Here is a 12,594-nt window from a genome sequence, read left to right on the forward strand (position 1 = left end):
GAGTCACTTTCGCTCCAAGTAATGTAAGACTTCTGCTTGTTCTCACGTGAAGGACAATCAAACTTTGTGTGACCATAACCCTTGCATCCATAGCACTGCAGAGAACTCTTACGTCTGTTGGTTGGACACTCAGACTTGTAATGTCCAAAACCCTCACATTCAGCACACTAGCGTTCTTGCTTGTCACCCTTCCTGATCTCCTTATCAGTGTCGGATTTCATGAGCGATGGTGTTCCCTTCCGCTGACCCCTTTCCATCTTGCGAAAGTACTTCTTAACCAACAAGCCCACTTTTTCTTCATCTGTAACTTCCTCAGACTCTGAAAGCTTCTGTTCTTCAATGGCTTTAAGGGCAAAGAAATTCTCATTTACCAGGCAGACTTCTGAGGATTTTCTTGACCAGCTTCTTGTCCTTATACCGTTTACCCAACACTACAGCTTCTTGTGCAATACCACTCAGTCGACTGTTGTAATCAGCGACTGACTCAGTTTGAGTCATGTGAAGATTTTCAAAATCTGATGCAAGATTATCCAGCCATGTACGTTTGACCCTGCTTGTGCCCTCAAACATGACTACCAGAATATTCCATGCTTCCTTGGCAGTTTCACATCCTTGAACTTGATTGAAGATAGCCCTAGGCAGGGACTTGAAGATAACTGACAGTTCCTGCGAGTTATGTTTGGACTCCGCTTTTTCTTCGGCTGTCCATTTCTTCCTGTGCTTAAGAACCATTTCCCCTTTCTCATCCTTTTCCGTTGGATGAGACCAACCATCTTCCACTGCAAACCAAGCCTCCATGTCGATGCTAGAGATGGCTTGCTTGATTGACACTTTCCAAAAACCAAAGCACTCAGGATCGAGTTTCAATGGTGATTGAACCGCAACAAAATCTAGTGATTTCTCCATACCCTTGTCGCAAGATCTCACCTGTTGAAAAAGGATATCAGAACTTTTTATCAGGTGCTTGCTCCGATACCAATTGTAAAGGTATAGAGAACACAAATCTACCAAACCGCTTGGAACGCGCCAAGCAAACGCTTTTATTCAATCTTATAAAAACCTCCATTTGTTACAAGATATGAACCTAAGCCTACTCTCTTGTTTATCTACCATAACACCCTGTGTAGATCTAAAAGAGTAAAATGAACACACTCACCTTCAAAGCCTTTTTTCAATTTGCTTGAAGATTTACAAATCTCACAACTTTATCCCCACGAGTGCTAACTCTTTTTGCGGCTAGCCCTCGTCACTTTATACCCTTCACAAACTATCTCTAACCTAGATCTTTGTGAATCCCTAACTAAAAGGAAATATTCCTTATCCTAAGAAATATCCTACATTATCTCTCTCGATCAAATATACTATCAATATCTTCGTGTATATCTTGATCTTCTTCTTCCTTCCTTCTCATGTATCTTGTCACCGCATCCCATAAACTTTCTCCACGTCAGCTCATCTACCACGTCAGCATATCAGCACTTTGAGACACTTCGCAAGCTCCTGTCACCTTCAGAGCTCTGATGCACTTTCAAATTCGACTAAGAATCGTTTATGCCAAGTGAGCCTTTAAACTCTATTAGTGAAGGAGCAATACTGAGGTTAACGCTCATTGAGAAAACCCTATACTCCTTTAACATGAGAACCATAGACTCCTTTGGTGCTTTGCAAAAGTGCTTCTATATAAATATTCGGTTTTCAAATAAAGCATTACATCGTTTACAAGTGCATCATTATCGTTTCAAATAAAGATGATATATGTTGGGACCCTATATAACCTGATGGAGTTTGTCACTTTAATTATAATCAATGCTCCGGCATCAGGTTAACATCATCAGCGAATCAAATTAATTTTAATTTCTTGTTTGGAGAAAAAAAAGCTCACCAAAACTATACAAGACAAACAAGAAACGAATCATAAAGTACGTAAAAAAAAAAATACTTATTATTCAAACGACATCTATACTAATAAAAAGTAGGAGCTATAAGCTCTTAATGCTGTCCACCTAGGATTTAAAACAACCATAGTAATAAGACATGTCACTAATTAATATTTTCTAAAATATCCAAAATTTTATATATTAAGAATTATTTTAAACAACCTATCATGATTTGACATGTCATTCATTAATATTTTTTTAAATTTCCAGAATTTTTTAGAAAAAGAAAAATTTTAAATTTATGGAAATCAAAGAACTATGGACAATATCCCACATCGGCTAGAAATTTTTTAGACAATGGTTCAGAAACAGTATAAATAAGATTAATATGCTTCCAACAACGAATAAGCAGGAAAGCTTGATTTATCAGGCTTCCAAGTTTAAAAGTTTTAGTTGGTTTGATCTGGTTTTTTATTTCATCAAATTGAAACTTTAAAAAGTTTCAAAAAAATATTATAATATTTAAAAATTTTAAAAGTTTAAATATTATAACTTTTAAAAGTTCTTAGCTTTTAAAAAGTTTTTAAATATTATAAGTTTTAAATTTCAAAAGTTTAAAATATTATAAATATTGAAACTTTTTAAAAGGTTCAAATTTTATATTTCGAAACCTTTTAAAAGTTTAAAATATTATAAATATTGATGTAAAACATAAATTATCTTATTTATCTACATTTGTGCTTTTTCTTTCTTATGAGCTGTAAAACATATTTTTGTGTATGATTTTATAGATGAGTTGATATTTTTTAATTAATTTTTTTTATTTTTGGGTCTAAGGAAGAAGGATTGACATCGCAAGACCTTAATTTGATGTTTGAGTTAAATTTTGAGGTTTAAAGAAGAAAGATGGACGACAAACACACATATTTTATTAGCACATAGGCATGACCAGGGTTACTATTGTCACGGTTACGATTTATTAACCATCGGTTATGGTTAGAAATTTTTAAACCTTAACCAGAACCGTTTAATAAACGGTTAAACAATTACGTTTAAATACGGTTACGATTCAAGTGGTTACTGTTATATAAGGTTACGATTCAAGTGGTTACTGTTATATAAGGTTACGATTATCTGATAATATGATACGGTTGATATTATTTAATGATATAATATATTGATATTATTTATTTATAATTAATATGTTCTTATAGTGTACTCATATTTCTATATATCATATGGTTCATATTAAATAAATAATTATTAGTATGTTTTATTATGTTTTTAAAATATTATAACCAAAGTAAGGATTTTGGTTTGAGAAGTTTCTAAACGCATGGATCTAAAACCAAATAAGTATATGGATAAAATTATCAATAATTGGGTGCATATGTTGACTATGCTGGTCTTCACGAATTTTACAAATTTTATGGGAAAATAAGTTATTTTGTTCTTGAAGTATGATGGGTTAACAAGTTATGTGGTAGTGTTAAAAAAAAATTTTCAGTGGAAGAATGTGAAGAAGTTGACGAGGAAGAAGAAGAAAAAGAGTATAACGAAGAACCAAATGGTAAAAGTAACGATGACAATTACCACAAAATTTGACAATGAAAATGACAAGAAAGAATATGAAGAATAAGAAAACATTGAATAAAAAACACGAAAACATAGGTGGTAGCGATCAATTAAATATGAAAACGAGTTAAATTCATGATTATAAAATTGTTTCGTTTTTCTGGTGATCAAAGAAATGGTTTAGGATATGTGAGGTCATCAGTTTGCTTTCTCGCCTGGACGTCGAGTTAAATTCATGATTTTTTTATCAGATTTGATTTTATAACACAAGTGATTTTTATATTTTAAAAGATTGTGTATCTGAATTTTTTTTTTCTTAGTACGAATTTGAATTTTTTTTATGAGATAATATGTTATTACTATCATCAATCATATATAATTTTTATCAAAATATATCAAATAAACCCACACGTAGCGTGGGTTCAAAACCTAGTTGTATAAAATACAAAAACTAAGAATAAAAAAAAAAAAAGAAAAAAGAGGACTAGTGTCTTTGGTTTCTTCTCAATTTAACTTACTGGATTTGAACCAAACTGGGAACATAACTGAAAATAAATGGATTCCATTTTTCTAAACTGTTAATAAGCGAAATTTGTATGTTTGTAGACTCCGCGTAAGGGATGTCTATGCAATGTCCATCGTCCTCTCCGACAATGAATACCACGTTCTTGCTGGTCTTATAATCCTCATTAATATTGCAGCACAAGACAACACTCTTCTCCTCGTCGGTCAATAGACTTGAGAAGACGAAAGTAACGCAACAATTAAGGCGAGTGTCTAAGTGCAGTCTCCTCCACAACAGCGTAGCTTCATTATCATCAATGTTATTGGTTATCCATATCTCCATCTTTGATGTACGACGGTTCCAATTTAACACTGAGAGTTGTTCTTCTCTAACAACCGATAGAACCATGTTATAAAAATATTGGAAATGCGGAAGACACAGATGTTTGAATCTCTCTGTTGTAAAATCAAAACTGCATAAAGATCTAGATCTTTCTTCATGATCAAATGCAAGGGAGTAAATGTTTCCCTTCAAAGACACTCCATGAACCATGATGGAGGATTTGTGACTAACGTCATCAAGAACCCTCCATGAATCAGAGCTAAACTCATATATTTCAAACCCCGAGACTCTTCCGTATTGTGTTTAGAAGTGCACAAGATTTTGTATCTACGGCAAGATTCGTTGTTTTGGATATATCCTAGAGTGAAATTCAAGCCGTATCTCTTGTAATCATATTTGAATGGGATCCACCTGGTTTCTCCTAGACACGGATTCCAAACTACGAGTCGATCGTCCTTGGTTTTGCATAACAACAAACCGTCACAGTGGGAAACTCTGACTATATCGACTTGTCCTGAATTCGAATGGGAACCGTTTAGGCCAAGTGCACCTTTAAACTCTATAGACGGTGGAACAGCGTTGAGATTGAGTCTCACTGGACAAACCCTATGTTCCTTGAACATGAGAACCATAGAGTCCTTCTTTGCTTTACGAAAGTGCTTCTGGGTAAATCCTGGGTCTTTGAATAAAGCGTTCCATCGTTTGCAAGTAGTTCGTAATCGTATCAAAGATGTGGTGGGAACCTTAGAGAGTATTTCCTCTACCAATTCCAAAGGAAGATCGGGCACCATCATCCACACAGCTCCCAACGAAGAACAACGTTAGGGTTTCGTTTCGTTTTTTTTTTGTTTTTCACGTTTGCCCCTAAATAGGACGCTCCAGGCCGAAGCCCACATAATCTTTCCTTGGGCCGATCACACTTCGCACATTTCAACTCCTCATTCGCCGGAGAGGCTTTACCAATGCCTCTGTTCGCCAATGTCGCAAAGTGCAAAACAGAGGAAATATGCCCTAAGATCATTTAGTATGGCCATTGTCGCTATTGTTAGCTCTTACTGATTCAGTCAGGATCGCCATTTTCTAATCAAAACACCTATTGTAATTTCATCATCATTGGATCAAATGATTTTTTAAAGTTTAATAAAATAAAAATAAAGTCTCAAATCCAAACCAAAACTGGACAACTCAAAGAAGAAAGGAATCACAAAATACCAAAAAATAATATCTGCTATAATATTATGGGTACAAACAACATTAGCCTTGGAATTTCATATCCCTGGATCAGCGACCAAATGTTTTGTTTAATAACAAAAAAACAAAAAAACGAAGAACAAAAGAGGATGTGCGATAATTCACTTGATTTGGAATTGAAACACACTTGGAACATAATTGAAAATAACTGGGTGGGGATCATGGCCACATTGGCTAGGGGTTTCTGTGTAATATTTATCCTCCTCTCCAACAGTGTATACTTTTACCAAGCTCCCGAGGTGAATAGTACCTATATCACAACACAAGGACACTTTCTTCTCCGCATTGATTAATAGAGTCGTGAAAAAATCAAAAGAATAACTTAAAACTGGTGAATCCACTACATAGATTTTGCTCCACAACAAGTCTGATTCAATGTCAATTTTGGTGGTTACCCACATCTCTATCTTTGATAAAGTAGAACTCTGCTTTAATGCCGAAAGCTGTTCTTCTCTACCAACTGATAGAGTCACTTGGCCAATATCATTCTGAAATAGCGGAAGACGCAGACGTTTAAATTTCTCTGCTGTAAAATAAAAAATGAGTATGAATTTAAAATTTGTTTTGTGGTCAGTTGCAACCCAGTTAAAATTTGTTTTGTGGCCCAAAGCTGTTCTTCTCTACTATAACCGTATTATTGTATGCGGCAATCAAGAACAATGTCATCAAGAAACCTCCATGAATCAGAGCTAAACTCATATATATCAAACTTTGGGCCAATGGAAAAACTCCACCACCTCAAGATTTTGTAGCTACGCCAAGATTTGTTGTTTAGGATATATCCCAGAGCAAATCTAGTGATAAAATTGTAAACAATTTTCAATTGGATCCACGTGGTTTCTCCCAAACATGGATTCCAAACCACGAGTCTACCATCTTTCGTGGTGCACAACAACAAACCATCGCAATGAGAAACGTCGACTATGTCAACTTCTTCTAAACTAGAATGGGACTCCCTTACTCAAAACAATAAGAAGACTACCCAAAAGACTAGCAAGGACTCCACCAGTGGACGACCAGCAGTGAAGGGTCGTCCCCAACATCAGCTTTCAACCTTTTGCCACTGATGATGATGTTCAAATTTTTTTGTTATAATGTGCGGGGTTTAAACTCAGCCAATAGGCAACAAGAGATCATGCGTTGGGTTCGTAACAGTAGACCTTCTATAGGAGGTATTTTGGAAACACACGTCCAGCATGAAAATGCAGACATCCTTTTGGCTCGTAACATCCCCGGATGGAGATCCGATTATAACTATTTGCCTAATACTCAAAATGGGAGAATTTGGATAGTATGGGATCCGGCAATCCAGGTTTTTGTCTACAAGAAGACTGACCAATTAATCTCTTGTGGAGTATTTGACCCCTCTTCGATGCAGACTTTCTCAATCACCTTTGTCTACGCGCGTAACTGTATGGTGGCTAGAAGGGAGTTATGGAGCAACTTGGCAGAGCTACATCAGAATAGTCTCCTACGGAACTCTCCATGGCTCATCTTGGGGGACTTCAATCAAATATTACATGCAACAGACCACTACTCCCTTCACCCATATCCTCTACCTCTACAAGGTATGGCTGAGTTTCAGCAGTGTATAGACTCATGTGATCTTCTGGACCTGTCAAGCAGAGGAGCAACCCATACATGGTATAACAACCAGCCATCAAATCCAATTACAAGGAAACTTGATAGATCTCTCATAAATGAAGCTTGGCTTGCGGCATTCCCTCACTCAGATGCTCTGTATGATGCACCTGGAGGATCGGATCACACGCCAATCTTGGTAATCACTTCGGAGGAAGCAGACAGGAGGAAAGTACCTTTCAAATTCTACGCTTTCTTTACTACCCACCCAGACTATCAAAGTATTGTCGAAGCAGCCAGGAATGCTCCTATAGTCCCGGGAAACAGTATGTTCTCTCTCTGTCAGAAGCTCAAGGCAGTAAAAATTGCCTACAAAGCTCTAAACCGGAACAGCTTTAGCAACATTCAGGCCAGAACAGCAGAAGCTTACCAGGCACTAAACACTATTCAAACTCAGATCCTGTCAACCCCTTCAGCAGCTCTGTTTGAAGAGGAATAATTAGCTAGAACTCGATGGTCTATCCTGTCAAATGCATAAGAATCCTTTCTCAGGGAGAAATCACGTGTTAGATGGTGTTTGGAGGGGGATTCAAACACTGCTTTTTTCCACAAGTCTATTCTAGCTCATCAGCAAAGGAATCAAGTTTGTTCCCTCCTGAATGAAGCAAACGAAAGGGTCACGGACAAGGGTCTCCTTAAAACAATGATTGTTGACTATTATCAACAGCTGCTGGGTTTGGTTAACTTGCAAGTCGAACCATTATCAGTTGCTAGAATCCGAGAACTGACCACTTACAGATGCTTCGAGGATACGTCTACTGCTATCACTTCAATTCCGAGTCCTGAACTGATTACCTCAAGTCTCTTCTCACTACCAAGGAGCAAGGCGCCAGGACCGGACGGTTTCACTGTAGAGTTCTACATAAACTCTTGGTCACTAGTGGGACCTGCGCTAATAGAAGCAGTCACTGATTTTTTCTAAACATGCAAACTCATGAAGCAAATTAATGCAACAATTCTTGCGCTAATACCCAAGACAGTTACAGAAGAGAGACTCAGTGAGTTCAGGCCCATTGCTTGCTGCAACACCATCTACAAAGTAATTTCAAGGATACTTGCCAAGCGGCTTAAAGTCTTCACAGGAAATGCAGTCCAGAGGAATCAAGTTGCTTTCATACCGGGCAGGTTACTTTGCGAAAACGTTCTCCTTGCTTCAGAGTTAGTCACTGATTTTAACAAGGATGGACCAGCCACAAGAGGTTGTCTGCAAATTGATCTATCCAAAGCTTTTGACAATGTTGATTGGAGCTTTCTCAACAACACTTTAATAGCATATAGACTTCCTCTGGTCTTCATCAAGTGGTTATCAGCTTGCTTCACTACACCATCCTACTCAATTGGTATCAATGGCGAATTTGTAGGTTATTTCCCGGGGAAGAAAGGGGTAAGGCAAGGAGACTCGATATCAGCGCCACTGTTTACTCTGGTAATGGGTATTCTATCTAAACAGCTTGATGAAGGCGCTTCTCTGGGAATGTTTCGAACCCATCCTAAATGTGCAAATCCTCTCATCACTCATCTCAGTTTCGCAGATGACATCCTGGTTTTCTTTGATGGTGATGAAGACTCTTTAGCGGGAATTTTGGACATCATTGCTACTTTCAAAAAAGTTTCAGGCTTGGGGATAAATCTCTCAAAGACTTGCTTATACCTGGATGTCAATCAAAGAGACACCATCAGTAACCTGGCAGAGAGACACAACCTAACTTATGGTTCCCTACCAATGCCCTATCTGGGTGTTCCCCTGACCCCGGACAAGCTCACGCCAACAGATTATCAGCCTTTAATAGATAGGATTCAGAGTCGCATTTCATCTTGGACCAACAGACACCTATCTTTTGCTGGTCGCCTTTAGTTGATTCACTCAGTAATAAATAGTACAATCAATTTTTGGGCCTCAATATTTCTCTTACCAACGAAATGCTTGGAGAAGTTGGAGCAGATTTGTAATGCTTTCCTCTGGAAAGGTGTTGCTTCTTCAGCTCGAGGTGCAAAAGTCTCCTGGGAAACAATTTGTAAGCCAAAAAACGAAGGAGGATTAGGTCTTAAAAGGCTGGTTGACTGGAACAAAATTTTTGGCTTAAAGCTGATTTGGCTCCTATTCTCGCAAGCAGGTTCTCTGTGGGTCTCCTGGGTTAAACAACATTTACTTCATGACAAGAGTTTCTGGGATGCTGACTTTCGTGCATCCAGGAGTTGGATATGGCGAAAACTTGCGAAACTCAGGCCAGTGGCGCGTCCTTTTGTCACTTGCACTGTTGTTTCCGGCTCGGATGATTTTTTCTGGCATGACAACTAGACTGGGTTAGGCCCTCTACTGGAGTTACTAGGTGATTCTGGTCCAAGGGTAACTGGAATTCGTCTACTGGCTAAGGTGAGTGAGGCGACAATTAACGGAGCTTGTTGATCTCAAGGGGAAGACATCCCCTCCTGCTACTCCTCCGCTCGTGTCTTCAAGCTCAAGAGCCTCCTATCAGTGGAGGGGGACCTGATCAATTCTGTTGGAAGCTAACACCGGACCAATCCCAAGGCAACTTCTCGACTAAAAGAACTTGGAAACACTTGCATCCCCCTGGACCCCCAGCTCAATGGAGTGCACATGTATGGTTTAAAGATAACATCCCAAAGATGGCTGATAGATAGGTTTTCACCCAGGGTATCAATTCCCTGTGCAGTTGTAGTACAAAGGGTTATCAATCCAAATGGTTGTCTATTGCTAGCAAGAAGGATATGATCAGAACAATACAAGTCAAGCCAAGAAGATAGTGTTTTTGTTCTAACAGTCCTAAAATAAATGAAAGACAAGAATATAAACAAGAAACCACACGACCTAAGCACTCGATGCAAGCAATTGAGTACCGGATCGAGTGGGGGTGATCGAGTAAGCAAATGAGATATGAACAACTCGAGGTATCACTCGATACAGGTTATCGTGTACCTGATCGGATAAGTGGTCGAGTAAGTAAAGAAAATGCAACAAATAAAATACGAAAGCTCCTAAGGATGGGATAATCGAATCCTAAGTATTCTTGACCAGTACAGATGCCTTACATGCCTCAAGCAATTATTTCCTAGACAATGAATCTCTAAAACTTTGTCACCACACTCTCGCACTAGCAACAATCAAACTTGATCACTTCCCACACTCTCACACTAGTACATGACCAAGCATGCATTAAGATCGATTCATTATTGTCAGTAAACTCAAACTCATCTAATCTCTTACTCAGAGTCAAGTAAACCTCTAGCATTGGTTAAATCAAGCATTTCATCTACTCCTCTCGGTCTGTAGCATTTGTAAACGCCCTAGATCTAATCTCAACCTCTCGGTCTGTTAACAGCATTAAGAACACCAACCTAGAAGGAAATCTATCAAAAATATACAATCAAACTAAGGCATCCTAACCGATCAAGAACACAAAATCATCTATCCCATCCCTAGAAACTTTGATTCACTACTCAGATCCCATGGCAATGAACATAAACCCAGAAATAAATAAAATTGCATAATCATAAAGATGAGAAAGAGATACACGTTTTATGAAAAAGAAGCAATAGCAAAATGTAAACAGAATTCAAGTTGAAAGAAGAACAAAAACTGGAAAAGAAATGTTAAGAAAAGTGTGGAGACGGCTCTCGCCCNCACACTCTCGCACTAGCAACAATCAAACTTGATCACTTCCCACACTCTCACACTAGTACATGACCAAGCATGCATTAAGATCGATTCATTATTGTCAGTAAACTCAAACTCATCTAATCTCTTACTCAGAGTCAAGTAAACCTCTAGCATTGGTTAAATCAAGCATTTCATCTACTCCTCTCGGTCTGTAGCATTTGTAAACGCCCTAGATCTAATCTCAACCTCTCGGTCTGTTAACAGCATTAAGAACACCAACCTAGAAGGAAATCTATCAAAAATATACAATCAAACTAAGGCATCCTAACCGATCAAGAACACAAAATCATCTATCCCATCCCTAGAAACTTTGATTCACTACTCAGATCCCATGGCAATGAACATAAACCCAGAAATAAATAAAATTGCATAATCATAAAGATGAGAAAGAGATACACGTTTTATGAAAAAGAAGCAATAGCAAAATGTAAACAGAATTCAAGTTGAAAGAAGAACAAAAACTGGAAAAGAAATGTTAAGAAAAGTGTGGAGACGGCTCTCGCCCCTTGTCTGTCGAAAATAGGGTTAAGAGGGGGTATTTATAAGGAAACATGTTGACCTAGCCACATCAGCAGGTATCCGACCATGCTACACGAGGTAGAACTCGAGCCCCACTTCGGGTGCATCATCGGATAGGTGATCGGATGGTCTTCGATCTGGATGTATATACGCTCACTAAAACAGAAATAACTCTTGAACCGCACATCCGATTGGCCTCAAATCACCACTATTGGAAAGAGAACTCGATTTCCAATAACTTTAAAGAAGAATTTTAGAAGCTGAATCCCAACGTAAAATCTTCATTAGAGTCGATATTTGAAGGTCTCGTCATGAACTCGACCAGGTGCTATGTGGCAATTATCGGGTGGTATGGTCAGGTGCCTCCTTTTTCCTTGTTGATGCTTCTGCGTAAACCCTATAAATGTAACCAGTTCCTTCCTTGCGAAAGATGCAACTTGTTAACCCTTCTTTTTGATCTTTTTAGGCTCTAAAGTATCTGTTTTCATCCAAAATGTGCAAATACAAAAATGCAACAGCCTAAATGGCCTAAAAGTAAATTCCTACAGTTAATGACCTAAAAATGCTAAGTTAAGGATATAAACAATGCAAAATATGGAGAAAAAGGGTGCTAAAAACATGTAAATTAGAGAGTTATCAGACCCCCAAACTTAAATCTTGCTAGTCCTCTAGCAAGGAAGTAGGAGGGTGCGGTTTGAAAATGGGGACTCATAACCTTTATATGCTAAGCGAATGATTCAAGCTATAGTCCTTAAAGATAGTTTAATGGTGCTAAGATCAATCAACATACTTACAAATATTTTTCAATGCCTATTACCATGCATCGATCTAGTTCAACCTCCAACTAAAAGTAAAGAACATCTCTTTCACATTCAGTTAAGTGTTTGGCGAATTCTTGCAAATGGAAGGTGAATCGAGCTCAATCGGTTCAAGGGTAAGGCTTTTTGGTAAGGTGGTTTCAAACAAATTCTTTGGGTGGTTTTCTCTCAAAAGAAGGAATGTTAGACAATTGTGAAAACTATCTAAGATTGAGAACAATTTGGGCAAACAAAGCTTAACTCTTGATGATCTAGCATTTTCTCATTCACTTTTTTTTTTATATATCAGACCCCTTAGAATTACACTACACACATCCTTGATTTTAACTCTTTTTTTTTTCTCCCTAAGGTTTAAACTTTAAACTTCTAGCTCTCTTTTTTTTTTTT

General features: G+C 37.8%; 2 protein-coding genes and 1 pseudogene across 2 annotated transcripts; all 3 read right to left on the reverse strand.

The window, feature by feature from the left end:
• Positions 364-1,066, reverse strand: LOC104748445. Its single transcript, XM_019236720.1, has 2 exons — positions 1,061-1,066; positions 364-927 (listed from the first exon to the last, which is right to left on the reverse strand). Exons 1-2 carry the CDS (start codon positions 1,064-1,066, stop codon positions 364-366), a joined length of 570 nt encoding a protein of 189 aa, XP_019092265.1.
• On the reverse strand, positions 3,967-5,090 carry LOC109129279 (probable F-box protein At3g22720). Its single transcript, XM_019237109.1, is given in 2 exon segments — positions 3,967-4,592; positions 4,595-5,090. Coding segments are annotated over 2 exon segments (1,122 nt in total).
• The window catches only part of LOC109129095, a 12,455-nt pseudogene continuing 6,045 nt past the window's right edge, over positions 6,185-12,594 (reverse strand).

This window comes from Camelina sativa, chromosome 15 (genome assembly GCF_000633955.1).
Source record: "Camelina sativa cultivar DH55 chromosome 15, Cs, whole genome shotgun sequence".
Classification (NCBI taxonomy): Eukaryota; Viridiplantae; Streptophyta; class Magnoliopsida; order Brassicales; family Brassicaceae; genus Camelina; species Camelina sativa.